The sequence below is a fragment of the Eupeodes corollae genome, chromosome 1, assembly GCF_945859685.1.
Source record: "Eupeodes corollae chromosome 1, idEupCoro1.1, whole genome shotgun sequence".
In the NCBI taxonomy this organism is placed as follows: Eukaryota; Metazoa; Arthropoda; class Insecta; order Diptera; family Syrphidae; genus Eupeodes; species Eupeodes corollae.
The window spans coordinates 200625960-200652998 of NC_079147.1; the positions used below are offsets into that span (position 1 = coordinate 200625960).

Genomic DNA, 27039 nt, shown 5'->3' on the forward strand with positions numbered 1-27039 from the left:
ACGTTCCGAGTCTAAAATGTATGACACTGAACAAACTAAAACTAGTTCCATTGGTCAAAATTTACGTTTGAAATGATTTGGAAAAGAGAGCTAAGTGTACAGTTTCAAAATGGATTAGACAAAATGAAGTTAATTTAATTAAATTAAAATAAGCTTCATTTTTTTTAAATTAAACTTTGAAATGTAAAATGTTAAATTATATAGTTGTATCCTTTGCACATAGAACTAAACTGAAATTTTTTATTTTTTGCATAACATTTAAAAATGTAATTATTTTACTAAGTTGAATTATTATTAATTCTCTGCAGGTATACATTGAATCACTTTGGAAAAAAAGTTTTATTCAAAGTTCTTTAATATTTATAAAAATAAAATTTACATAAAATGGATCGGTTGCACGAATATGCTTCTGTATCCTAAGAGTCTGCTTAAAATATAGAAGCCATAATTAAAGATTCAAGTTTTAGAGTTTGACATTGTTAATTTTTAACAAGTTTGATTATTTTTATTTTTTATTTTAAAAAAATCAAAAAAATCCTAATGTGAATCTCCTTATAAACTTAACTTCCAACTCTGAACTTAATCGACCCAGTGGCTGAAGGGGCGAGGACATACAGACAGACGGAATCACGGGATCCACTTATTTCCTACCATTGTAATGTCATGTTGTAAAATATCGAGTTCGAATTTTTGTAAGAATTCAAACTAGTGTAGTTCCTATATGTCACAAGTTAAAATTTCAGGAATATCAAGACATTCATTCCATTTTGCCATCGATTATTTTTTTCCCTTTTGTTGAATTACTGCTTTGAAGTTTGATCAAAATCATAAAAAAAGAGAAGTGAAATCATTGTACGTACGAAAGGCAGCTATCAGTTCTAATGATAACTTAAACAAATTTCAATTAACAACGTTTTCATTTACATAATTTCTATTTTCTCAAATCTTTTAAAATATAGGCTTTAGTAAAAAATATCTTTTCTATGTAGACAACTCTTGGAAGAGCAACAAATGTTTAAAAAAAATCAAACTTATTAAAAAATATGACATGTTACAAAAGGAAGATAAATTACTCACATTTAATTTGTCAATCTCTTTTTCAAGCAATAAAACATCATCTGGCATATAATAATAGCTCTCCTCTTAATAGCTTTATGTTGTCGGTGGTCTATGTTGTGATTTTTAATTACATATTTATATTGGTTAATTAGAGAAATAGAGTTATCAACTTGTTTGGATTTTGGTTGTATATTATCATATAACAATGATTGTATTATAAACTAAACATATACAAATACATACAAACGGGTATGGTTTTCATTTTGTATCTTATGTTGTGTAGTGTATTTTATTTTTCAATCTAACATCACACACAATAAATTCCAATATGTAAATTTTAAATTCATTCGACTAAAAAATGGAAGAAAAACAAAAAAAAGACTTTACATAGCGATGGTCCTTCGCTCTTAATTATTTTACCCAGCTACACACAGTTTACACCGATGTATGTTTTGTTATTTTTGTTGTTGTTATTTTAGGCAAATTTTATGTTTTTCGTTACTACCACTTGTGATGTGTTTTCTTGCTTTTTTGTTTTCTGTTTTGTTATCCTCGAGCCACTATTATATCCTTTGAAAACTTCAGCACACGTTTTGTTGTTATTTTGGGAAAAAGAAGTCCTCATACACACACACACGTATACACATATTGTCAGCGAGAAAGAAGTGAAAAAAGGGGTGGTGAAGTATCTGAGGGCGTATGTGAAGATATATTCCTTTTTTCGCTTCTATTTTTTCTACAAGTTCACGAAACACGCAAGAGGATATACCTCCTAATAGAAAAAAGGATACAAAAAACAAGACAAAGTAAATTCAATTCGAAAACTGAAGTTTTTTACTTTTGTTTTTAATTTTTTTGAAGTCAAACTTTTTGAAAAAATATTATTATAACAACATTGAGAGTCATAATCTCATATTGTTATTGTTTTTACTCTGATTTGAAATGGTTTTATTTTAAGCTACCAGCTGACAAAACATTGCAATGGCATATACACACTTTTTTCGTCTTAATGTAATCTTACGCGATGATAACATTTGATGAGTTTTAATATATACACGACATACATAGCGACAATGACAACTACAACAACAACGACATAGACAACACGGCACGACAAAATGACAAAACGACACGACACACGAAATATAATACTCTATTTTTGCTTAAAAACTTGTATCTTTTACTTGAACTTGGACGCGAATTGTTTGTCTTTAAAAACTTAATTCAGGGCACAAAAAAGGACATTCAAAGGACCTTTTCTTTTGACTCTCAAATCACACTTATGTACATTTTGTTTTTTTAATTTTTTGAAATTGAAAAAAAAAAAGTTAAAAAAGATTTACACCGAGAAAAGTAGTGTGGTAATATTCAGGCAGGAGACTAGGATGATGATGATGGCTGATGGCTGATGACAATGGCGATGTGGATGATTAGAAAACGATTACAGGATAGCACTTGACATTACACAATTTAGTACACTCAGAACCTCTCGGAGACGAAATAGGAAAAAAAATAAATGTATGTATTTATAGGAGAAGGAAGAAGCGTTTTTCTTCGTTTTAAGTTACAACAAATATTATTTTTTTGGTATCCTTCTATAATCGACAACGACAACGACGACGACAAGAAGTGAGGAGAACACAGCAACAGTGTTGAAAGGATATGCGAGAATATATAGTGTGGTGGCGATGGGAGCACGACGATGTGTGCTTTAAGGATTATTTTCTATTTTATGTGGTATTCTTTTTCTGTTCTATATTATGTTGTAAGTATTTCTTTTTTATCTATCTACATATATGTGTATATATAAATAGTATAGCGAATAAGTAGAGATCCTGCTAAACACACAGGTGTATTTTTTATTTTATAAAGAGTGTAGTTATATCCTTCGCCACATAGAACAAAAACGAAAGTAAATGTTAAGAGTTGACGGTTCTTAGTTTGGCTTCTTCTAGTGCTTGATGTCTCTATAAGAAGAACCAACAGAAATGTTGATTGGTATAAGGAAGTATAAAATATGTGCGAAACGGAGCGGAGCGGAGAATATCAGAACTAAAAATTCTGTGTGTGTGTTTGTACTTATATTTACCACGTACACATGTAAGCTATTTTATACACACTATCTAACGCATATGAGGAAGGAGTAAATTCGCTCATGGTATAGTCTTTTTATTTTTCTTAAGGAACTTTTAGTCAGAGAGTAAAAAGTTTACAATTTTTATACGAACAAAAAAAGGCCTAAATTCACGAAGGACTCTTGCGATGATTAATTTAAAATGAAATGTTTAATTTTATTGTTTTAATTTACAAGTTACAAGTTAAGTTAAAAAGGTAGGTTGGTTTAATTGATTAAGTTGACAATATGAGATTAGATTTGCTAGTTACTAGTTAATTTTGTTGGATATTTTCTAAGGTAACGAAATGGTAGAGTAATATAGTATGAGTGAGTGGGAGCATTAATGATACTAATAAAATAGTAAAAGAGTATCTAAAGTGCGAGCGTAAATTTGCGTGAGAGTGAATTTTATGTTTGAATTGTTGAACGTAATTCAATTAGTTTCCAACATCAAAATTGGGGGCATTGTTTGACATTTTGTTTTTTGGCGAGAGAACTACAGGGTGATTATTTTATGTGTAAAACATCGAATACAATAGTGTTAAATAGTTGTGCATATTTTTTTCTTTTTTAGTGTAGCATTGGTCGTATTCACAAAGCTAGTGGCTAGTGGCTAATTTTTTTAATTTTATTTTCAGGGAAGTTCAATACTTGGGGCATCACAATGGATCTATGTAAATGCATTGATCTAAGTGTGCCGATAACGTCATCAATCGCCAGCACATTTACCTTACCTAAGGTGGAAAATGATAATTTCTTGTTCATCTAGAAGCTAATACTATATAGAAGACGTGTACCAAATTGTATAAGAATCGGTTAAGAACTTTTTGAGTTATCAGTCCAGTCTATTGAAAAAAGATATACTTGTATTTTTAGCAGCTATAAACTTAAGGTGGAGCACTTAAACGGATTTTTTTATTGATAAATAATTCGAATTTCATTTTAAAAATGCACATGCATATTTTTTAAACTACACAAAAAATTTTCGTTTGAATGTATTGCAACCCTTACCCCTTGAACTGCTTAAAGGAGGAATGTAGCTGGCTATTTTACTAGGACATAAACCGATAAAATATCGTTAAAGAAAGGTGAGGCAAGAAACTTTACCACGATATCCAAATGGAGTATTTGATATGATATTGTTATGTTAAGGAGGAAAGAGATCACATGCTGAACCAAGAATTATTCCATTTTGGACGCGTGGCACATTAATTATGAGAACTTGAAAAGAACTTTAAGTCAGCAAAAGATTTAAGTTAAGTATAGATAGTTGTCAGATCTTACAATATTATCAGACCTGTCAGTAAAATGTTATTATGTCACTGCAATGCAGTTACAATTTTATTATGCCTGCAACTTGTGTATTTTTTTCTTTGGAACTGTGAACCTCGAAAACTATCAACGATATTCGAAAATATTAGCTTATTGGATTAAATATTGTTGAGAGAAACATTTGTCAGTATATGTACATATGTATGTTATCAAAAGTCCACTCATAAGTTTTTTATATACATATGTACTTTATTTTATTTCATTTCCGGTTTTATTATTAAGAATTACACAATTGTCATAGTATCAATGTTTCATATATCATTATGATTTTGTAAATAGATACACAGATTTGTGTAATGTAAGATTTTAAGTATGACTTTGAATATATGTATGTACATATTTAATGTATATACTTGAACAAGATACTCCCTTTTTGATCCAGATAAATTACAAACTTACATGTTTATGTATGTATCTATTAATCAATCACGTCCCAAAAAAGTGATTCTAATTACAAATGTAGATAATGCTTCGCTTCACTACGTGTTCCAATGAGCCATTTGCAGTTTCATCAAGTTGTATAAAATGGAACATCAAATCAAAAGATTAAATCAAAAATCAGCATGATGGCTCAAATCAAAGTATTGTCAACATTTCTGTTCATCCATTGTGTGGCATCAAATGAAATTTCCTTTTTTAAGTATAACTTTAATTGTTTGTTTATTTTTAGTGAAACAACTCTAATTTATATTTTTGTTTATTTAGAAGTTCCAACTATGCTCATCATGCCCGTCAATATAACAACAATAACATCGCCACGCACCGAAAACTAATATCATCACCATCCTCAGCATCAGCATCTCCAATTCAATACTTGGAAACACCTGATTATGAAATTATGCTCCTAACTGAAGAAAATTCCAATCCGACATGGAGAAAATATTCAGAACTCTTTCAACCGAAAGATATGAGAACGGCACCACTATTTGAGGTAAATTATGGAAATCATGAAAACTGTCCATATCCTTTTATTAATTTGGATCGTTCTGATATCGAGGCGATACTTGCTTCGTTGGGTAATAAAAAACATATATTTGTATTACATCCACGAAATTGCAAGCCGCACTCAAGTTCTTTGGATGAATTTGAAAATGAGTTTCTTCCTGAATTATTGCAGAAACTACACAAACAAACAACACCATCAACACTTTCAACAACAACAACAACGAATGGTGCTGGATCAGCTTATAACCTAGATCCAGTTATAGATCGTATATTAAATTTGCTTGATAATGATGAACAAAAGATGTTAGATGATCTGAGGAAGACTTTTGAAAAACCAACTTATTCAAATAATGCTAATAGCCCTCCTCCTCAAAGAAGAAGAAAACCATCACCGCCAAATAGAGTGAGTAGTTCAGGGATTTCGAAAAACCATCACCAGAAGCCTAAATCACATCCACATCAGGTGAGGGACTTCCTCTATAAGGTACCTTGCAATGAAGGATATGTTTTTCTTGTTGAAAGTCAAAAGAATCCAATGAATCCAAGCGCATTGAGTGATTTGCTTTTGAGAGTGATGAAAGTTGTAACCAAAATGTCTTGATATTCTTTTTTTATTTTTGTGCATCTAAGTAAAATAAAATGTTCTCTAGCCAAAACACAAGATTGGTCTCTGATGATTTCATGGTTTGAATTTCATTTCATGTTCAGTGCACTAAAGAAGCCAATTCATACGACCTGCCAGTTAGATCTTATTTTGTCTATAGTCCTTCGTCTAATCATATGTTGAGGTAGAATATTTTCTTTGGGGGCATTGATGATTATACCAAGAAAAATACAGCTGAGTATTTAAAATCTTGCGCACTTCCATGAGAGAGATTTGGGGATACGCTCAGTAACAACTGAACATCTCTTCACTATTATTTACAATAACCCCAATAAACGAGAACGAGAGCGAGAGAAAGTCATCATATCATCAAACGTCTAATATCTCAACAAAAATGTTAAGTAAGTCAACGAATTCAAAGGTTAAGGGTAGAGGGTTGCACTGAAATTCTCTTGACCCACTACACCCTCATAATATGTACACAAGTTGTTTACTTCTTCTTGCTTCCAAAAGCGACGACGCCGCCATCGTTGTCGTTGTCATCATCGTCGTCGTCGTTTTAGTCGTCTTCGTCGTGGCCGTTTTTGTTTTTTTAAACTCTATCTGTTTGCCTATATAAAGTAATAGAATTGCATTAACCTAAAAAATGCATAGCTATACAACAACTATTGTCACAACTTCAAATTTGGAGTTTTATACGAGGGAAAAAGATTGCTTCGTAGGAAAATTTGGCAATTATGACAAATTAACAATAATTTTATATTAGGGTCAAAATAAAATCCACACACCGAATTCAAATTTTTTTTGGACTATAAAAGGCATATTCCTTCCTTCATTAAGTCATCAGTTAGTTCTTTACCTTCGTATAAACAGCAAACTATAACCATCAATATGAAATTCTTTGCTTGCTTATTCACTTTGGCTTTCATCTCCGTCACTTTGGTTATGGCCGATAAGACAACAGATATGAAGAATGGACTTTTGGGATCCAGCTATGGAGGTGGTTCATATGCAGCACCACCATGCCCCAAATCATACTTGTTTAGCTGTCAACCAAATGTGGCTCCAGTTCCATGCGCTGCTGGTGGTGGTGGATATGCTGGTGCATACTCAGAGTATGTTCCACAATATGCTCTACCACAATACGCCCAATACCAACAATATGCTCCACAATATTGAAGGACAAAACTGGACTGATAAGATAATTGCCTACCCGATATGTGAAATTAATTGGAATTGTATTTGTTATTTGTTTTGTTTTTATTTGTGTTTTGGTTTTATAATAAAATCTTTTATAAATTAAAAATGTTGAAATTTTTTTTACTTGTACTGGAATTGTTTTTTGTTTAAGTGATATTTTTTTAACTTTCAATTAAATCATATTGTGGGCTCTTTCTTTCTATAAAGGTAAACAATGTCACTACAATAAGGGATCTGATAAATATGTGGCAATTTTGATAACTTGTATGAAAGATACAAGAGATTTTCAAGGATACTAAAAGAAATTGTCAATAAAATCTACAAAAACTCCATAAAAACATAAATTTGAAGTTGAATTTGAAACAACTTCTTATACGCTTCTAGGTTCGGCATCTGTCTTCTTTGTCATTATTCATCAAAGTTAATTTTTAAGTGAGCGGGGAAAGCTAGAGTACCTTTTCATAGGAAAAATAAATTCAGTAAAAATAAAGTCTAGAAATGCAATGCAGATCCATTGTCAGTAGTGTTCGCATCAGATTTAAAATCAGGCTTCTGAATCGTCGTCATCGCGTCGGCAAAATTTTGTTTGTCTTCTTCAGCTGAGTCTAGAATTAAATCATTATCTCCATAGTGTTTTGAGAATTTTGTATTACAAAAAAAAAGAAAACACAGTAGAAAATTATTTATTAAAAAACATTTTATTTTACTTAAGTTGGTGTATAAAAAAAACTAACAGTAGCATTAGGAAAGCAAACAGTAATGTTTTTTGTAGAAACAATTAAACGCATAACAAAAAAGGATTTTTATTTTTAGTTCAAAGCAATAAATGCGCAAACTTTTTTAGGCACCGTATTTGTTACATTAGCACTTGGTTATTATATTATATTAATTTTTTTTTGTTCATAGTCGTTAGGAATGTTGACAATTTCAGATTAAAAATCTAAATGAAGCTGTTCAGACTGTAATTGTCTTTTAATAGCCCCTAGTTGTGTAAGAACTTTTGGTGAGTTCGTTGTTATAGTGTGTTTTTGAACAGCAGGAACCTAAAAAAATAAAAAAATGTAACTCTCTTCGTAACAAAAACAAAACTAGGGCAAGACTTACCTCCCATCTTCTAGAAAGATTTTCAATTCTAGTACCTTTTTTTTTTCTTTCAGCTTGTTGTAAATTACTTTCCTTTCGTGTCATGCGAGGCATTTCTCTCAATAATGGCATCGAAAGATTATTTTCTTCTACCATTACAATATCCCTCCTTGAGGCACTGTCAGGAGTTGTTTGAGTACTTCGATCACGTAGTGCCTTACAGGCTAGATCGCCATAGTTTTTCAAATAACGTGACAGTTGCTTATCAGTCTCGTATCGAATTTCTTCGATGCTATTTTCATCATCAAATAATTTACTACGATCGAAATCATGATGGAAAATGGAATTACGATCAATATTGATCGAAAACGGTGGCCGACTTCTTTCTTGGTTGTTGTTTAAGTCATTGGCATCCTCGACGTCATTGTCGGGATAATTAACTTCTAATATCTCAAAAGACCTTTCAGAATTATCTTTATGTCTATGATTGCTGTTATCTTTTCCCACAGCTATTGCATCGATACAATCCGTGCATAAAGTCTTTCGGCAATTCGAACAGAAATTCTGTTTTCTCTGGCAATGCATGCAATTGGTTTCTTCAGCCTTATCACAATTCGGGCAAGTGGAATAGAGTTTCTTACAATTTGCACAAACAAGCGGATCAATCTCGCCGTTGCTGGTGGAAGATATTTCAAATATTTTCCTCTCACACTTTAAGCACCAACTTTCGTAACTCTTTAACGTTGAGGCACAAAACGGGCATATATTTTTATCATTATTCATATCGTGGAAGCACTTTTTCTGATGACGACGATAAGTCGGTGTTGATGATGTTGGGAGATTAAGATGAAATGCTGGTTGCTCATCAAGAGTAGCATCTCGACGAAATTCATGGCGAGCTGAATTGCTAAAATATTTATAGACTTTATTTTTTGTTGGACTGATTTTTTCAAGTTCAGAATGAGTTTTGCGTACTGATGCATCAAGGACTTTTGTATCGTTCTCAAGCTTGGTAAGTAAATGCTCACGCATGAGACGATTTTGTTCGCTATCAAAGCGCATCTAAGAAACAAGAAATTAAGTATTTATCATGCTAAGATTCGATATAATATAGCTCACCTTATCAGCTCTCATCTTTTCTTTCTCTAGCTCTTCTTGTAAATGCATTGTTTTTAATTGCTCTTCCAGTTTCCTAAAAACAGAAATGAACAAAAAAAAAAAAAGAACTATCTCAGTACTTTACAAAATTGCCGAGTTTTATAACTTTTCATGTTGTGCGACCAGTTTAAAATATGGGAGTAATCTTGAATTTGTTGTTCTTAACGAAAAGCTTCTCGTTATTGCTAACTTTTTTTTTAAATAAACAATTAGACACGAGGTTTTTGATACAAGTATTCGTTGCATTAATTAAAACTGTTCTGATGCACGTTGTAAAATGTTGGTTTTAAACTCTTTTAACCAATAAGTTCTTTTGACATTATTTGGCAGAGCAATCAAAAGTTTAATGGTGCAGACAAAAACCAATTGAGGTGAGTTGATATAATTGCAAGTATGATGGTGAGAATAATAATGTTTCAAATAGATAAGTAGATTTTTTTGTAATAATTATTTGATGCATGAAAATTGGTTTTCTTGCATTCAAAAACTGTAAAAGCGAGCATCCCAAAAGAAGTGAATTGTAATATGTTATATAATCAAGTCTGTGAACATTATAATGCATAACAGATAATTGTTAAAATCAACCTGAAGATTGTTTTGCGATACTTTGTTTCTTGTGGAGTTAATACTGCTGAAAACCATAGTTTCTGAAGTCATCATACATTACATTCAAGATCCATGGAACTATTGCAAATTGGTAACAACTGATTCGCATTCAACGTAATTTTGTCTGCTTTTGGCCACTCATCAACAGCAAAAGATCCTCATTGACTCTACACACTAAATTGAGAAATAAAACTAAACGTCATCTGCATAGAGATGAACAGAATACATTCCTACATTACTTTACTTTTAACTTTTGGCAAGTCATTTATATAGATGCAGAACAGACTAGGGCCTAATAAAGATCTCTGTGGTACGTCTGAAGGCCAGATCGATTGTTTCCCACTACCTCTCTCTGCCATCTATTACTCTGGTAATCCTAAATCAGATTAGTACCTCTTTTAGTGAACCCAATAAAACTTCGCAACTTGCCGTATAATACGTAATGGTCAACTATATCAAAGATCTTTAAGATATCTAGCAAACAAAATGCATTATGATTATTTTACCCCGATCAAACTCAAGCCTAATATTATCTAAAAATTTTATAAATGCATTCGAGCAGCTTTGGTTTGCTCTGAAACCAAGTTGGTAAGTATGAAGCAAACCATTCCAACCAATATAGGTTACAAGCTGTTCCACCATGACTTTCACAAACATCTAGCACGAAACAATGCTTACAGAGCGAAAGTCGCTTTGTATATAGAACCAGAGCACGAAACTTTAGTTAAACATTTCCGGAGCTATATGCACTGACGAAGAATCACTTTTTTGCGACTTATGTGACATTCACACACAAATCTAAAGCTTCTGGTATCAGTCCTAGCATTTAATCGGGTTCACCTATTTTAGAATGCAAATGATACGCAGCATGAAAGTCCTACCTATATTGTGGCTAAAACTAGTATGCCACGGACACTTGTGCATGTGCGAGAACAATTTTAATAAACAAAAAACAAACTGACTTACCTAGTTAAGGCCTCATCCTGTCTACGTTCTTTTTCCTTCAATATTTCAATAGAACGTCTATGTTCCTCTATTTGAGCCATAAGTTCCTTTTGATAATTTCTTTTCTTAGCCATTTCCATCTACAAAAATGATCAATTCATCATAATATGTTATTGTTATGAATGCAAAATGCAAATTTTTAAGTCTTAACCTACTTCGGCATTGCGTCGATTACGTTCCGTGACACCATCATTATTTACTATATTCGAAATTTCCGTGTGTTTTAAATCCTGCAATAATCTATGACGTGCACTACCTGGTCGAGGAGATTTAATCTCATAATCGGGATTATTAACTATTATTTCTAAATCAGTCTTATCGGAGGAGGAGCGTGACGTTGAAAGTGGTGGCTGTGACTTATGATTTATGATCGTTTCTTTAGGAATGTTTTGTTCTAGTTTTTCTTCTTGATTATTTTTATTGTTGTGATGGCTATTGGAATATTTTTTCTTTCCACTATTGGCGGCTGCTTCGTTCATCTTTTGAAAAGCAATTTTAGACATAATTTAATGATGGCTATATTTTGAAAAGGAAAAGAAACTTACTTGATGTTTAATGAAATTCTGTTGATATTCTAGCTGACGGTCCTGCAGAAGATCTTGACGTTTTTTATTCTCGTTATTGAAACCAGGAAAATAGGAATAAAACGTATCTGAAACCCATTGCTCCATTTCATCCTGAAAGTGAAACAGAAAAGAAACAAACAATTATACCAAGTTCTTTTTTCTAATTAGCTTGATTAAAGAATTCACAAAAATAAACCAAAAAATAATAACTGAAAAGAACGACTTAACAATCACAAAGAAACTGTGGTACATTGCCAGTTAAATGCGAGTGATGTGCTCAGTCAGTGTGAAAAATCACGACTATAAATCAAATATAACTCAAGCAATTACAAAAAGTGGATTTAACAAAACGAGGCCAAAGGGAAAATGAGAATAAAAATAAATTGGGAACAAGGTTACACAGAATAGGTGTGCAAAATAACTTTACTTTTATTTTATAAAAATAACTTTCATTTAAAAAACAAAATGAAAGAAAAAAGCAGTAAACAAATTTATAATTTAAGGAGCAGTAGCTAGAGCTGACGTTATGTGAAAGACTGCTGTTCGCCGTCCTAATTGTGGATCGTCTTAAAGGTTATTATTTTCGATATACAGCCTTGAGACCGAAGAGCTATGTGTTTCCTATTAAAAAAAAACAGGCAGAAACAACCATGTTCCACTCCGCCAACCATAAACTTTATACTGCTGCTGCTTGAATCCAACAGTTGAGCTTTAAATATTGATTTGGTGTTTTTGTGCAAATGTCTGACCGAAAACATGCGATTTACAATTGTATCTCTAACAGTATGATGGTGGACTCGTTAGTTTTCACATAAACTATGTTATGTATATCTCCAAAGCACGCAACTTTTCTCATTTAGTATATTTTTTTTTTTTTCTTATTGGTTTATTATTGAAATTGTATAAATTTACGACCCGTGAAATTCGAAGTTAGAAAAGATTTCAAATCAAAAGAGAAGAACGAGAAGAGTTATAAAGGTACATATTTGGAATTTGAAGACAGTCTACAACCAATATTTTTGTATGTTCTATTTGTGACACATAGAAATTACGTTATTAAGAGTGGCTGCAATCAAGAACGAAATTGTAGACATGAAAGGTGTTTGGGAAAATTAAAAAAAAAAATTGCATACATTTCCTTTTAGACGGGTAAGTGTGGGAACATGTAGTAGATGGGTTCGTATTCGAGAAGGTGTGTGGTAGAGAAAATGCTTTTAGTTGAATTGCATGATGATTTTAATCGTGTGAAAACTTTTTTTCTTTCTTGCAATTAAATACTTTTTATATGCATACTATACATGAGGGGATTGTTGATGTTTGCAGGGTGAATATGAATATTGTCAATAAGGCTTTGATGATAAGATTAATTGATTTAATCAATAAGGTTATTTGTTGATTAAATAATGATGTCAACATATTTACATTGTTTGAATTAACTAAATGATTTAAGGTTCTCAAAAAGATAAGTATTTTTGATTAGCTTATGTTAAAAGATAGTTATTACTCTTTCGCAATTTTTATAAACAAAATGTAAGCTTGTGAAAAATTCAAAGAATGCTTACAAGAGCAAATGAACACCAATATGCTGCGTCTTAAATGTTCAATTATTTGTTTATTTAGGACAATATAAAACAAATCGAACGGTCATTGTACTAAATTAAAAAAAACGCACTAGTTTTTGCTTGGTGGCTATCCTAGTTGTGAAAAAACTTTATATAATTAAATTGATGATTTATTTAAGTGTTAACCAAAACAAAAAAGAATATTTTCCAGCGAAGGAAAAAAAAGTACATATGTATACATGTTGAGACAAAACAAAATTTATAAACCTTCACTTTATGTATAGAATGTCAATTAATTTTAGAAAACTTAGAGAAAATTGTGAAAACTGGCGTTCAAATCGAAATGCATATCGTGCACTTCGTGATTTTTTCTGTAAACTTCATTTTCAAAATGTGCTTATAATAGGAAAAATCGTGCAAAAACTTGAGGAAACCGGGTCGGTTGGAGATGACACCAGTGCATACTCGTACAGCTTGTACTGCAGAAAATATTGCGTCCACCTCAACTCGTCGTCGTGCTCAACAATTACACCTCTCAAGCTCATCGTTGATGAACATTATGCATACAGAAGTCTCTTAACCATTTCAAGCGTCGTCAATAATCGGAATGGTGGCTAGAAATGGCAACAGTGAATGAATAATTTTCGAGGAAAATTATCTTTAGTGATGAGGCACATTTTCGTCTCAGAGGATTTGTCAATAAGCAGAATTGCCTCATTAATGCGAATGATAATCCAAGACTGACTGACCCGCAAAGAGTGACTGTCTGGCCCCTTATTCGCTGGTGGCATCATCGGGCCGTATTTTTTCCAAAATGAGGTCGGTCGGTAAGCTGTTACTGCTTATGTTGTTCACTATCATTATTTATTTAGTTATTAGATAACGAACTTTCTATTTGCTAACGAAACAAATGCTCTTTTGAGCGACCAATTCGATGGCCGTGTTATTACACGTGGCCGCAATGTCATGGAATTTGCAACAATTCAAGGGCTAAAGGATGAGATAATTCGGCACATTAACGGCATAGAACCGAAATTATTCCTCAACGTCATACAAATATGGCCCTTAGGAAGGTGGTGTGCAGATGAGATCGCGGTGACTATTTGGCTTACATATTTTACCCATACCAATATTATTATAATAAAAATACAAATTACCATAATTTCCTAAATAATTTGTGTTTTAGTTAAAATCAACATCGGCCCTTAAAGTTTAACTACCCTTTCAAAAAATCCAGCCTTATATTACAAACACGTTGGGAGTTAATTTCCGAAAATTCTCTGCTTCTAGCTAGTATTAAAATTAGTTATATATGCAGTATAGCACTTAAATGAGAAATTCGTAAAAAGAACAAAATTATCTTGTATTTAGAACGGTCTATCCATAAACAATATATAAAGCATCAGTTTCTTTAAATCTCAATAAACCAATATTTCTTACCAATCCATTCGAGTCCATAATTGAATATTTTTAAAACAAAATTTTAAATAAGTGCATACAAATTTCCATAATCTATCTTTTGGAATTGACATGTTGGTTTAAAGCTGTTAATTGAAAACACAATTCTTAAAAAAAAACTATATTTCATTGTTAGTATTCCAAAACAGTTGTGCATACGTTTCCTGAATATTCAGTCGATTTACATCTGATTGCGTCCGCCAATCTGATATATAGCGGCGACATGTAAATGCATTCCAATACTTGTAAGTAAGTGGACAATTTATTAAATATTAATTACTTCTTAATATATGTAAAGAAGGTGGAAATTACTGACAAGCTTATCAAGGTTGATATAGAAACAAATTAATGCAGTGCTTGTTTAAGCTATTGTAAAAGATAAAATCATCAAAGTGATTCATTGTCATATGGAAATACACACTTTTTCCATTCTAGTTTCCTTTGGAGTTTTGAAACCTTATAGATAACTTTGAATGTCATTTGATAGGCCAAGTTATGGAAAATAGGGATCAAATGAACAACTTCATACCTTTCTAAAACCTTGATAAAAGTAAAGGTTCACTTGGATATATACGTGTTCTTTTTTTATTTTATTGAATTTTTAACTAATTTTCAAAACTTTCATTTGTTTAAGTTATACGTTGATAAAGTAATTGTATAAAATACAAACTTGAATTAAATGAGCCAAAAACATTTCTTCAAAAATTATATGCATCCCAACTCCGTAACGGAAAGTTATTAGTTTATGGGAAATTATTCTACTCAGAAAGTTGAAAGTGAAAATTCTAAATAAGTCAAGTTTTTTGGATGCAACGTTACACTTATTAAATATTTGTATTCCATGTTAAAATAAGTTGCAAAAAAAAATCAAAACCTTAAAACATTTGACTAGAAAGCGGCAGGTATTTTAACTCGTGTAAGGAGGCATTTCAAAATGTATAATGAATTTTTTTGATAATTGATGCTGTGTAATTGCTTAGCATCAAAATGTTCAATTTGAAAAAAATAAACTGTCCGATACTATGAAAGTTAAATATAAACAAACTACTTAATTTGTATTTCTTTACCACGCCATTTATTTATAAAGCCACAGCCATTCGAAAACTCTTAAATACGGAAACAAAAGTCGATAAGATACACAACTCTTTCAAGGGCACATCAACATTTCAATTAATTATAAACTAATAAATAAAATGCAATCTAAAAAATATTCCATCAACACCTCCTTTGAATAAATCATAAATTCTATGTCATTAATACAAAATTTTCAATTTACATGGAGCCTAGTAATCAAATCAAAAAGAAAGACAAAAACAAACAACAAAAACAACTAAATAAATAATGAATGTATAAATATATGTTTCCGACCTGTTACAACTTTCGAGTCGACGATGCACGGTTGAACCCAACTCAAGTTCGTCTAATTTTCTAATTTAATATATACAACAAACCAAAAAACACTTCCACCTTTGATAAAATGTAAACAATAACTAACAACTAGCCAAGCGCAAAGCTTTCGTATACCACCTACGAAAGTACTGTGTTTCGTTTTTAGTTTTTTTTTTTTTTTAATTGATTGTATGAATAAGGGAAGTCCTACCCTGATGATGAGCTAGTTTCTTCAACAGTAAAAGAGTCGATTTCTTGACAACGTTAGTACATATATCTACTATTGAGTATATCTACTATTGAGTGGTGGTTGTTTTTGACGAGGTCATGATGAGAAAATAAATGAAATAGTAAAAATGACAATAAATCTTTAATAGCAAAATGCATGGCGCACCTAGGTAAACAAAATATAAGCACGACTAAAAAATTCGCCAATCCATGCGTGAAATTAGCATTGGAATTAGAATATACATAATAATGTTAGCTACTTTGGTGTCGCCAAATAAAAAGCGTTCCAAATAATAATTAAAAAAAAAAAAAATTAAAAATAGATCTTGGGTTTAAAATTTAAAATAAGTTGGAATTGAATGAAATTCTTTAAAATAATTTCAAAAATTTTTTTTTAACTTAAATACATAATATATAAAATTTTAAATCGAGGAACTTGCAACCAATATATTATGCTAAATTATTTTTATATTTGTTGCGAAGCAAATAATGTTACAACCATCTTAACGAAGACTAGAACAAGGACACTTTTAAAATGCGTGGAATATTTGTCTACTTTGCTGCATCAAGTACATAATAGAATTGATAACTTTTTAAACACCAACTTTTTCAAAAAGTTTTGACTAATCGCTTGGTGTTTCGTTTGACTTTCCTTTTGAAACAAGTTGTTTTGATAATTTCTAGTCTTTTTATTCAGGTCAGTTTGCAGAACTGTCTGGTGCACTTGCACATACAAATGAATTTTAATTTGAAATTTATAACACTCAGGAACTCGATAACCGGGATCCGGTTGGATATTCACCAATCTCAACCGCCAGCCCATACGATATATCGTGGGCCCCAGGAGTTCGTGGATCTTTATTCTGGACACAATATCAGCGCTGTCATAGATTTATCATAGTAGTCTTGTTGCTTATTCAAATATTTCACTTTTGAAGAGAAAACTTCGATTGTTAATCTAAAATAGAGTACGAAAAGCTACACTTCCATTTTTTTATAAATCCATACATTTAAACATATACATATTAAATTACATATACAAATTTTAGAAAAATGTTTTTTAGGTGCAAAAGTTAGTTTATCCTGTAAGATGTATGTTCAAACTTTAATTTAAAAAAAAATGTCCTCTATCACAAGCGATTTTCAAAGATTTGTTAGCCATGTGCATATTTATTTTATCAAATTTATTAAAAAAAAAAAAAAACAATTCAATTAATTTCAGCAAATTTTGATAAAAGAAGGTTTAAGTTAACTGAAAGCTTCGATGGAATCGAATAGAAGAATTGTGACATTCTTTAACTGTCTAAGAACGCTTTGTGAAAATCTTTTTTTTTTATTTTTAAGAATTTTTCAAAATTATTTCGAAATCAGAAATTTAAAATGCCCCAACTTTGAAACACATAATTTTAAACGCATTACATTACGCAGAATTCGTTTTATTCAGTATTTTTCCTTTTAAATTTCATATATTTTAAAATGAAAATATTTGGTACAATATTTAAAAAAAAAAACTTTGAAAAACATTATTTTGAACTCAGAATTCGGTCTGTTCAGTATTTTGGCTTCTTCCGGTTTATTCATGAACCTCTTTAGCTTTGAGTGCTTTGTAGTTCTAAAACTAAGGATCTAGAGATCACATATTATTTAACAAAATAAAAATTATCCTTTAACAAAAACAGAACATTTAATCATTTTTTGTATCACATTCTTAAGCCTATTTGGATGGGGCAAGTTTGTTGTTTTAGTAGAAATTTTGTCACATTTTTGCACTATCTCCTCTTTTTGTTCACTTGCAATTCTAATGGTTTAAATGGTCTTATTTTTGATAGGGGGTGTTTCTATAACATTAGGGCAATTATAAAGCAGCTACAACCGGGTGTTATAATCTTTATGCTTTAGGTCATTGTCTTGGTAAAAAGAGAATTGGTTTTGTAGATCCAGTACGTGTGGTCTATTTTTGCATCAATTATAGGCAGCTTTCCTATCCCAGCTGCAGAAAATGAACCGAAAACCATCACCGATCCACCGATATGGCTCAACCGACATTTCAATTATTTTCTTCAATTTTGTTTGTATTTTTTTAAAATATAAACACAGTACTGAATATACATTTTGTCTGATTTTAAAGAAAATTATTTTCAGATAAAAAAAAATATAAAAATAAAATATTGTTTATCCGATTTTGAATGATTTAACTTAATGAAGTTAATGGTTAAGAATAATTTGTGATTGATATTCAAATGGATTGCAATAAAATTCAGTTTTGGTTAAAAAGAGTTCTTAAAACATTTCGAACCTGCTGTACAAATATGTATTTGATTGACTGTATATTCCTTTTAAGTGTTTTAAGAGCAAGCTGATAAAAATTTGTTTTTGAATTAAATAAATATGAATATTTAAACAAAAATACATTTATTTGTTTTGGTCGGTTTTCAAGTGCAATGATTCCAATGTTTTTCTAGCGATACATAATTCATCAGCAAAGGGAAAAGAAAATTAAAAATTTATTCGTCGTATCGGAAATTACCTTGTTTACGTGTTGTTTGGAAGCGGCAACGATATTATTCGTATTGTCAGCACTTTGACGCTCATTTAAATTAGTCAAATTCTTTGTTGTTTTGTCAGCACAATAATTATTATCTTCTTTCAAATATTTACGTCCTAAAATGTCATAAATTTGAAAATTACTATTGCCAACGTCGAGACTATTTGCATTATGCTGATTTAACACTGTCGACGGCAAAGTGGTTGCTATAGGAGACCGACGACGTTGATAGGTGTTTATGCTGCACATGTTGGGTGATTGCAATTGCATTAATTGCTGTTGCTGCAGCATACAACCGGCTTTAGCTTCGTCTTCGATACCGGCTGTAACAACAAAACTACTTGTCAAAGGTTCAATGGCATTGTTGTTACAATTCATTTGAAGAAAATCCATAATTGCATTTTCATTATTATTGTTGCTTCGATGCAGTTCTTCATCGTTGATTTCATTTTCCTTTAAAATATTATTTTTTGTTAATAAAGTGCAATCATTGACTTTGTTTTTCTTAGGCATGCAATTGTTATTGTTTTTGTTGTTTGGGGATGTATTTAAAATAATTAAATTATCTTTATCAGCTTGAATTTTATTTCTATGAGAAATGAGGAAATTATCAATGTCATCCATGATTTTCTTGATTTGTACATTCTTTACAACTAGGAATTCAACTCACTTTATGAGTCTGTTATTTAAATTATATGAAAATACATTTATTTATCTGAATTTTTCACGTTTTATTGAAAATATCAATGAAAAAAGAAAACTCTTAAACAAGAAACAACTTATCTTATAGAAATAGAAAGAGGAACAAATTTTTCAAATGACAAACTGACTGAGCAAACTGAGCTCTAAAGAATGTCACTTATCCAGAGATGCTAATTCACGGTAGATAACTTTGTGTGTGCTTAAAAAGAGATAGGTTACAATAGTCAGATTAAGTTGTAAACAAAATTCTTAACTCTGTAGTAGGTTTTTTATGGCAGACTTACACGTAATTACATTTAAATTACAGTTGGAATTATATTTATAATTCTTTATATATTAAAAACGCATTCAAATTCAAACAAATATCTCACTAATTTAAGCAAAATATTTCAAATAAAAGGAAATTTAAATGAAATTTTTGACAAAAGGTGTAACAAATGTACTATATTTTGTACACATTACTATAGTTACAAAATTTAAAAAATAAAGTAGAAATTTAAAGCTGCACTGATGCAGTAGAAGATGGTAAAATAAATACTAACATGTTAGTCTTTACTATAATCTTGACTTCTGCATTATAGAACTTCTTATAGTGCAGAAGTAAATATGTTTTTTAGTATTTGCCTGTCAATTTCAAATGATTATACTTTTCACATCGTCTCAAAGGAATGGAGAGATGGATGTTAAATTTTTGTTTTTAGTCTACTCATCATATACTTTAAAATTCGGAAGATGTGGCCAATGTGTAATCTTCAATTTTCCTTACTTTATCAACTAAATTAATTTCCCAAGAAATAAAAACACAGATTTGTGTGGTTTTAGATAGTTTTATTTTATATGAACTTTAAGTTGTTTTAATTTTATAGGGATTTTGGTTCAGAAATAATAAAAAGTAAGAATTTCCTATCTTTCTTCTTATGTACTGGCGTAAGTACAAGCGATCCGATTCAGAATACAAATTTGTTGGTAACAAATCAGAGTAAGAATTTGTTTCCGGTGGTTCCAAAAACTCCATAATATCCCCTTTGATTAAATATAAACACAAGCAATATACTACTATGACTCGATTCCATGCCAGTGACATAGTTTAGATTTTTTAAGTAAATAACCTGGTATGACATTCTAGAGAATATGTTGTAATTAATTTTTGCTGAAATAATTGGCTTAGTTCGCTGACGCATTATTCTCTTTTTTAAATAATAAACAAATAAATTATGTGAAGCTTAATATTTTTGCATTTCAGCAAATTAATACATTTTTTTTTTGGGTTATAATTGAAAGCAAATATACTGGGGGTTATTGACAACTCTGCAAAAATTTATTAAGACCTGCAATCATGGTTCTTGAGGAATATATGTTTTCTTTTTAAATCGATTTGTATAAAATGCCTAGTTCACCTTCAATTCGGTATCAGTTTGATTCAATCAGAACGAACAGTAGTTACTACACTTCCATTCAATATGAAATTCTTCATTGCATTCTTCTTGGTTGCTGCCAGCATCGCTCAATGCCTCTCTGCCTCAGTACAAGGACAACTTATGGACAGCCAACAAGGACTCAATGAGAATTTGGAAGGTCTGAGAGTGAGGAAAGCAGCTTACGGAGCACCAGCACCAGCTCCATCATACTCTGCACCACCATGCCCAAATAACTACTTGTTCAGCTGTGGACCACAAGTACAACCTGTTCCATGCGCAGCAGCTCCACCAGCATACCAAGGATCCTACTCTGAAAACATTCCACAATACTTGGCCCCACAGTATATGGCTCCAAGACAATACGCTTACCCCCAATACGCATATCCAGTTATCACTGAGGTCTAGATATGTTTGATGATTTGTTTCACATACATTTTATTCAATGGCGAAAAAACATAACTTTAATAGATTGTAGTTTAGAACAAAAAATAAAATTTAATGCTTTTTTACTGAATTTACATTTTTCATTTTATTCCTGGATCATTTTGTATGAGTTGTTCTGATTTTTTATTTGTATAATGTTTGTTCTTCTTTGTCTCTAAAGGTGACTTTCAAAGTTCTGTTTAGAATTTAACACATTTGGTTTCAAAAATTGCCGTTTTTTAAGACCACCTGCCTCCGTATATATTTTACATACAGAGATAACGTTCAATATTAAGTAAAAGGCAATGCAGCCAACTTCAAATCATTTTTAGTATTGTATGGGTCTTTTTTAGTAGAGCTTGATAGAATCAAGACATTTCGGGTGTTCTTAAATGTTAATTTGTAGGATATCCAGAGAATTACAGTGGAATATGCCACAGTTCAAAAGTTTCAAAAACTGAAGAAATACACGGCTTTCATTTATCCTTGGAAACAGGATCCCTCTTTGATCAGACATCAATGATAGTGATACATGTATAAGAGCTCTTTATCCTTAAAATATTCACAAGAAGCTTAAAGAACTAACACCGGTAAGTGTTTTACAGCTTATCTCAAGCAATTATTCTTTTGATTTAAATTTGTTTTATTTTGAGGTACATAATAGGCAGGTTCAGACAACATAAGGGACTTCGTTTGCAGTCAACTACATTCTTTGTACGAAAAATAAGACCAGGGTAGGTAGTTAATTTTTTCGATGACAATAATTTCTAACATGGAACATTACAAACATTATTAACATACAAAATACTGCTTAATAAGGTACCAGTTCATTATAAGTTGTGTTTTGTATTGTTAATACAAATTTCTTTTTCCTTTCCTAATGTATCAAGCAATCCTTTTACATACATACATTAAACTTTAAATACAATTGTGCTGTAAATAAATAAATCATCTGAAATTTTGACATAAGAAGACTTTACTTGATAGTTAGTGTGATTTTTCTTGACTAACTATCCAAGGAATCCTTTTATACTAAACTTTAAATACAATTGTGCTATAAATAAATAAATCATCTGAAATTTTGACATAAGAAGACTTTACTTGATAGTTAGTGTGATTTTTTTTGACTAACTTTAAAATAAAGTTGCCTTAACTAGAAGGAATTTTTTGGCAGCTGGCCAATCAGATATTGTGTTGAACTTACAATTCTTTTGATTTTATAGCGACAATTTATTTGACAATTATTATGCAAAAATTAATGATTATTAAGCAGAGTCAGAGAATGATTTCTTTTGAATACAAAAGCTGGTCATTGGTCAATCTTAGACTAGAAAGTTGACTTACGTCGGAAATTGCCCTCTGACTCCAATTTTGACGTTTAAAGATATTTGCAATGAAAATTATGTACATATACATTTTTCTATCTGTATATTTTGGAATGATGACGCATTCCTTAGTAAATTATAATACAGTTCTTAAGCAAAAGTTGTTGTTATAACACTTCCGAAAATCGTTTCGATACAAAAACCATTATTATGCAAAGACCAAATCAAATTTATGACAACATAAAAGCTTCGAATAAAATTGCAAAACCTTAATAAATTAATTTATTTTGAAAATTAACAAATCTATTTACATAAGTAGTTAAACAAATAATACAAACATGGAATTAATAGTCAGATTTTTGGGGCTGACAAGGAGCTGGAAGAAGAGCTGGAGAACAGCTGACCATGTAAGTCACAGGGCAGGGAATGGGATTATATTGATTATCTTGTTTTGGTTGAGGCTGTGAAACTGGTAGATTTTCATGATGATGTTTCGTTTGGGGATAGTAATGTCTACCCGATCCAATTAAAGGCTCATTTTCAGAACTTTTCTGAGACTCCGGTTGAGAATAATAATTTCTTTCCGTTCCAATTATAGGCTCCTTCTCCAAATCCGGCCGTGAAAATGGACAAACATTTCTTTCTGATCCAACTACTGGCTCATTTTCCAAACGGGGTTGGGGATAATAGTTCCTTTCCAAACCAACAACCGGCTGCTTCTCTATTACCGGTTGCAAAAAGGGACACACACTTCTTTCCGATCCAACTACAGGTGATCGTTCCGAACCCACGTAGAATGATGTGTGTTGAAAGCCTTTATGAGATTTAACATGAATTTTAGGTTTTGGCTTGTAAATTACTGGAATTTTTAGTTTTTTTGCTCCAACAATATGATCAGCTTCAGAAATCTTTGGTTTGTTCGTCACAATATGGTGACTTGATGCTAGTAATTCGTCTAAGAGGCCAGGTTGAGCTTGTATAATCGCAAAACGACGCGATCTTTTCAGAGGATCATTAGATTTACCACAACCACAAGCATGGTGAGATAATTCATCAAATGGTGGTGTATTACGTTCGTGTCTTTTCACTGTTTCCATAGCATCACATCCACAAGGTGTCGAAATGCTTTTTCCAGATGCAATTTCAGATGGAAGTGCTACTGTAACTGCAATACAACTACACAGAATGATTACAAGAGCCGAAAGTATTTTCATTTTGATCCGTAAGATAGGAGAACTTCAACTAGTTCATGCAAATCACATCAAGCTCTTTTTATTCAGGCTTGATGCCAAGAAGTGAGGAAATATAAAATATCATCATTTCGAAATAACATAAACTTTTTGTCAGCAATTTTGCCACGATATTTTTCTGTTGTTTGGTTAAATATAAATGGGAACACTAAAAAAAAAATTGGAATCACCAAGAAAAGTTGCAAGTTTAAATATTCAATTATTATTCTATTTATTTATAAAAATGATATATAAAACAATGATATATGAAATGGTTCTAAGATCGATGAGTATGCATTTTCCCGTATTACATAATTTAGTAGCCACCTGCAGAGCAAGGGACGTGTTGTACGTGTGGGGCACAGCTGAACAAGTAGCTCTTGGGGCATGGTGGGGCTGGGTATGAGGCTGGTGCTGGAGTGTATGATGGAGCTGGAGCAGGTGCGTATGATGGCTTAGATGCAGGTGCGTATGATGGAGATGGGGCTGGTGCATATGATGGCTTAGATGCAGGTGCGTATGATGGAGCTGGGGCTGGTGCATATGATGGCTTAGGTGCTGGTGCGTATGATGGAGCTGGGGCAGGTGCGTATGATGGTTTTGGTGCTGAGGCGTATGATGGCTTTGGAGCTGGTGCATAAGATGGTTTAGGTGCTGGGCCATGAGCATATGATGGTGCTGGGGCTGGTCCGTATGAAGGTGCTGGTGCTGGAGCGTATGATGGTGTTGGGGCTGGTGCGTATGATGGTGCAGGAGCTGGAGCATATGACGGTGCTGGGGCAGGTGCGTATGATGGTGCTGGAGCTGGCTTGTAAGATGGTGCTGGAGCTGGTTTGTACGATGGTGCTGGAGCATATTGTGGGGCTGGAGCTGGAGCATGACTGTATGATCCACCATAGCTAGGTTTTGGGACAGGTGCAGGAGCAGGACCATATGCAGGTGCTGGGCCATAGGATGGTGATGGACCATATGCTGGTGGTGGTGGTGGTCCGTAAGATGGAGCTCCATATGATCTATACTTATGTGTTTCCTCTTTGTGATCAGTATTTGTGTCTTCCATCATCATCATGTCTGACTTGTCGCTGGTCTTAGGAGCACCTAAAGCCACAGCCACAATACTCATCAAAGCGATCAAAGCTACCGATTTCATTACTAATTGTTGTTAACTTAAAGTTCTATGGTGAAGAAAAGTTATTAACTGATGTCCTAACTGGCCTTGCCTATCCATTTTATACAAAAACATTATACTCCATAATCTTGAGAAGGTCAGCAAAAACATAAACAAAACAAAATAATAAAAATTACAGTAGGTAAAGCAGCTAGCAACAATTTAATCATAAGAAACTATAGGTTGTTAACATTATACTTGCAATTTGTTTATAAATTGCTTCAATTGGGCCATATAATTTTGTTTTTATTTTTATTAATGCTGATGTCTACATTAAATTAAAAAAGTGTTGAATTAAGAAATCGATGAGTCTTTTATATAAAGTAGGTAAGATTTTATTTGGTTGATGGTGAAGTTGGTAAGATTGTATAGTTATTTTTTTTGCTTTAAGTATGATGATTAAAATCTGAGTAAGGAATTTACAACAAAATATTGTTAAAATATTTTGGGTTTAAGTGTAGATATTAATTTTTCGCAATGTCCGCATAAGCTAGCTGCTTATGCAACATTGGAATTCTCCAGATTTTTAAACAACTGTTGTTTTAAAAATGATAGATAGGAAATAGCATTCTTTATAATCCATAGTTACTTTTGAAATTACAAATTGGTTATTTTGGAGGATTGAAGTTACTTACAGAGTCCATGCAACAGGCATCGCTTCACAGCAGCTGCCAGCGTCAGGTCCTCCTATAATGCAAGTTTTCTATGTTTATCAATTTAAATTAAAGACACGGAATAGTATTTTTATAGGCTCGCACAAGTTTGCTGTCCCAAGTTTTTTGTTTGTTCTCTTAAACTCGATGTAAGAGTGGCTTCAGAGACTGCAATTGCCACTACTTGCAAAAGCCTAGAGAAGCTTTATGGATGTTTTCAAGGCCCAAGGGATCTTTATATAGGAAGATACCAGAAAGCACTAATGAGCATTTCTATGCGTTAACAAAATAAATTTCTTATCTGTCAAAACACAAATTTACCCTGTTTTTGCATTCCATAGGGCGAAATAGATTTATTTATTTTTGATTTAAGATAAAATTTCTAGATCTTGATTTGCACTTTGCACTAATACTAATACAATTTTTTTTTTAATTAAGCTGGGAATTTGACAGCTCTACGCACTCATTAACAAGTACACGAAGTTACACTTATACAAAAACGCCACCAAAAAAATCAAATTTGGAAGAAAATCTGTGCCTACCTACGTAAAACCATATTATAAGAATACAAAGTTCGGTTTGTAACCCAATAGGCTACCTTATTATTGGGTATTTTTGTGAACGCCCAAAACAGTAAAGGTTACATTATCTGCCAAAAAGAGTAAAATAAAATCAGCTGGAAAATCAAAATTAATTATTATTTGTTCTAAATTTTGTCCCATGAAAATAAAAGTGGAACAACCAACAAACAGCAGGAAATAACTAAACCAAAAGTTAAGTAAAATCTTAATTAGCTGTTTCTCAAATTCAATAGCTGACTATACCGACAATTTTTGACTAGGTTGAGATTCGTTTTTGACAGTGATCATCAGCTTTATTTCCCTATGGGAACAACACAAACCCATCCTGATTGCATTGGATTGATCATTGAATGCGACTAATATTGTGCATCTGTTAGAAATCACAATGAAAATTGGCTGCGTTCAATCTTGTGTTGGATAGGGTATCTTGGATAGGTGGATTTTTAGATACCTTGTTGAACGAGTTGGATAGCTGTATGGAGATAACTGTCAAAAAATAAAAACAACTTTAAGGTGTTCACAAAATGCAGAGAAACATTTAAGCATCGAAGTCAAAATTATTAACCTTAATCTGTAATCTATGTTAAACTTCCTCTTAGCTCAATTGGAATTCTATACGATTAATAATTTACTTGCAAACTCTTCGCTTTTAAACGATTTACGTTTAACAGAAAACTATCCAAC

At 31.9% G+C, this 27039-nt stretch overlaps 6 protein-coding genes across 7 annotated transcripts in view; 3 read left to right on the plus strand and 3 right to left on the minus strand.

Annotated features, from left to right (window-relative positions):
• LOC129953198 (uncharacterized) overlaps positions 1–2962 on the minus strand; it is a 126908-nt gene extending 123946 nt beyond the window's left edge. Inside the window, exon 1 of the mRNA XM_056066123.1 lies at positions 1078–2962. The gene's annotated coding sequence lies outside the window, so the exon portion shown is untranslated. The remainder of the gene's footprint in view (positions 1–1077) is intronic.
• A 1824-nt stretch (positions 2963–4786) lies between these two features.
• Positions 4787–6091, plus strand: LOC129942290 (uncharacterized). Its single transcript, XM_056051161.1, has 3 exons — positions 4787–5147; positions 5213–5438; positions 5625–6091. Exons 1-3 carry the CDS (start codon positions 5071–5073, stop codon positions 6051–6053), a joined length of 732 nt encoding a protein of 243 aa, XP_055907136.1. The 5' UTR covers positions 4787–5070; the 3' UTR covers positions 6054–6091.
• A 548-nt stretch (positions 6092–6639) lies between these two features.
• On the plus strand, positions 6640–7310 carry LOC129940822 (vitelline membrane protein Vm26Aa-like). Its single transcript, XM_056049317.1, has one exon. It carries the CDS (start codon positions 6948–6950, stop codon positions 7233–7235), a length of 288 nt encoding a protein of 95 aa, XP_055905292.1. The 5' UTR covers positions 6640–6947; the 3' UTR covers positions 7236–7310.
• Positions 7311–7935: 625 nt separating this feature from the next.
• Positions 7936–19651, minus strand: LOC129940836 (uncharacterized protein DDB_G0288805). Of its 2 annotated transcripts, XM_056049334.1 has the most exons (8): positions 19527–19651; positions 18839–19309; positions 11654–11785; positions 11264–11587; positions 11070–11188; positions 9459–9531; positions 8361–9401; positions 7936–8299 (listed from the first exon to the last, which is right to left on the minus strand). In XM_056049334.1, the coding sequence occupies exons 2-8, from the start codon at positions 19247–19249 to the stop codon at positions 8189–8191; spliced, it is 2211 nt and encodes a 736-aa protein (XP_055905309.1). In that variant the 5' UTR covers positions 19250–19309; positions 19527–19651; the 3' UTR covers positions 7936–8188. The 2 variants fall into 2 exon arrangements, with proteins under 2 accessions (XP_055905309.1, XP_055905308.1); XM_056049333.1 differs by having other exon boundaries at positions 18839–19645.
• Positions 19652–21018: 1367 nt separating this feature from the next.
• Positions 21019–21381, plus strand: LOC129948090 (vitelline membrane protein Vm26Aa-like). Its single transcript, XM_056058915.1, has one exon. The coding sequence runs from the start codon at positions 21019–21021 to the stop codon at positions 21379–21381; it is 363 nt and encodes a 120-aa protein (XP_055914890.1).
• A 1597-nt stretch (positions 21382–22978) lies between these two features.
• Positions 22979–25150, minus strand: LOC129941044 (skin secretory protein xP2-like). The gene has a single exon (XM_056049590.1). It carries the CDS (start codon positions 25101–25103, stop codon positions 24270–24272), a length of 834 nt encoding a protein of 277 aa, XP_055905565.1. The 5' UTR covers positions 25104–25150; the 3' UTR covers positions 22979–24269.
• Between the last annotated feature and the right edge of the window lie 1889 nt (positions 25151–27039).

What these genes read in the sequence shown, in the direction of transcription:
- LOC129941044 (XM_056049590.1), bottom strand. Translation starts at nt 25,103, where the DNA reads ATGAAATCGGTAGCTTTGATCGCTTTGATGAGTATTGTGGCTGTGGCT.
- LOC129948090 (XM_056058915.1), top strand. Translation starts at nt 21,019, where the DNA reads ATGAAATTCTTCATTGCATTCTTCTTGGTTGCTGCCAGCATCGCTCAA.
- LOC129942290 (XM_056051161.1), top strand. Translation starts at nt 5,071, where the DNA reads ATGATGGCTCAAATCAAAGTATTGTCAACATTTCTGTTCATCCATTGT. An exon ending in AATGAAATTTCCTTTTTTAA is followed by an intron (nt 5,148 to 5,212) that starts GTATAACTTTAA and finishes TTGTTTATTTAG; the next exon opens with AAGTTCCAACTATGCTCATC. An exon ending in GAACGGCACCACTATTTGAG is followed by an intron (nt 5,439 to 5,624) that starts GTAAATTATGGA and finishes GAATTATTGCAG; the next exon opens with AAACTACACAAACAAACAAC.
- LOC129940836 (XM_056049333.1), bottom strand. Translation starts at nt 19,480, where the DNA reads ATGGATGACATTGATAATTTCCTCATTTCTCATAGAAATAAAATTCAA. An exon ending in GTAATCGACGCAATGCCGAA is followed by an intron (nt 11,189 to 11,263) that starts GTAGGTTAAGAC and finishes TCATTTTTGTAG; the next exon opens with ATGGAAATGGCTAAGAAAAG. An exon ending in ATCTTTCTAGAAGATGGGAG is followed by an intron (nt 8,300 to 8,360) that starts GTAAGTCTTGCC and finishes TTATTTTTTTAG; the next exon opens with GTTCCTGCTGTTCAAAAACA.
- LOC129940822 (XM_056049317.1), top strand. Translation starts at nt 6,948, where the DNA reads ATGAAATTCTTTGCTTGCTTATTCACTTTGGCTTTCATCTCCGTCACT.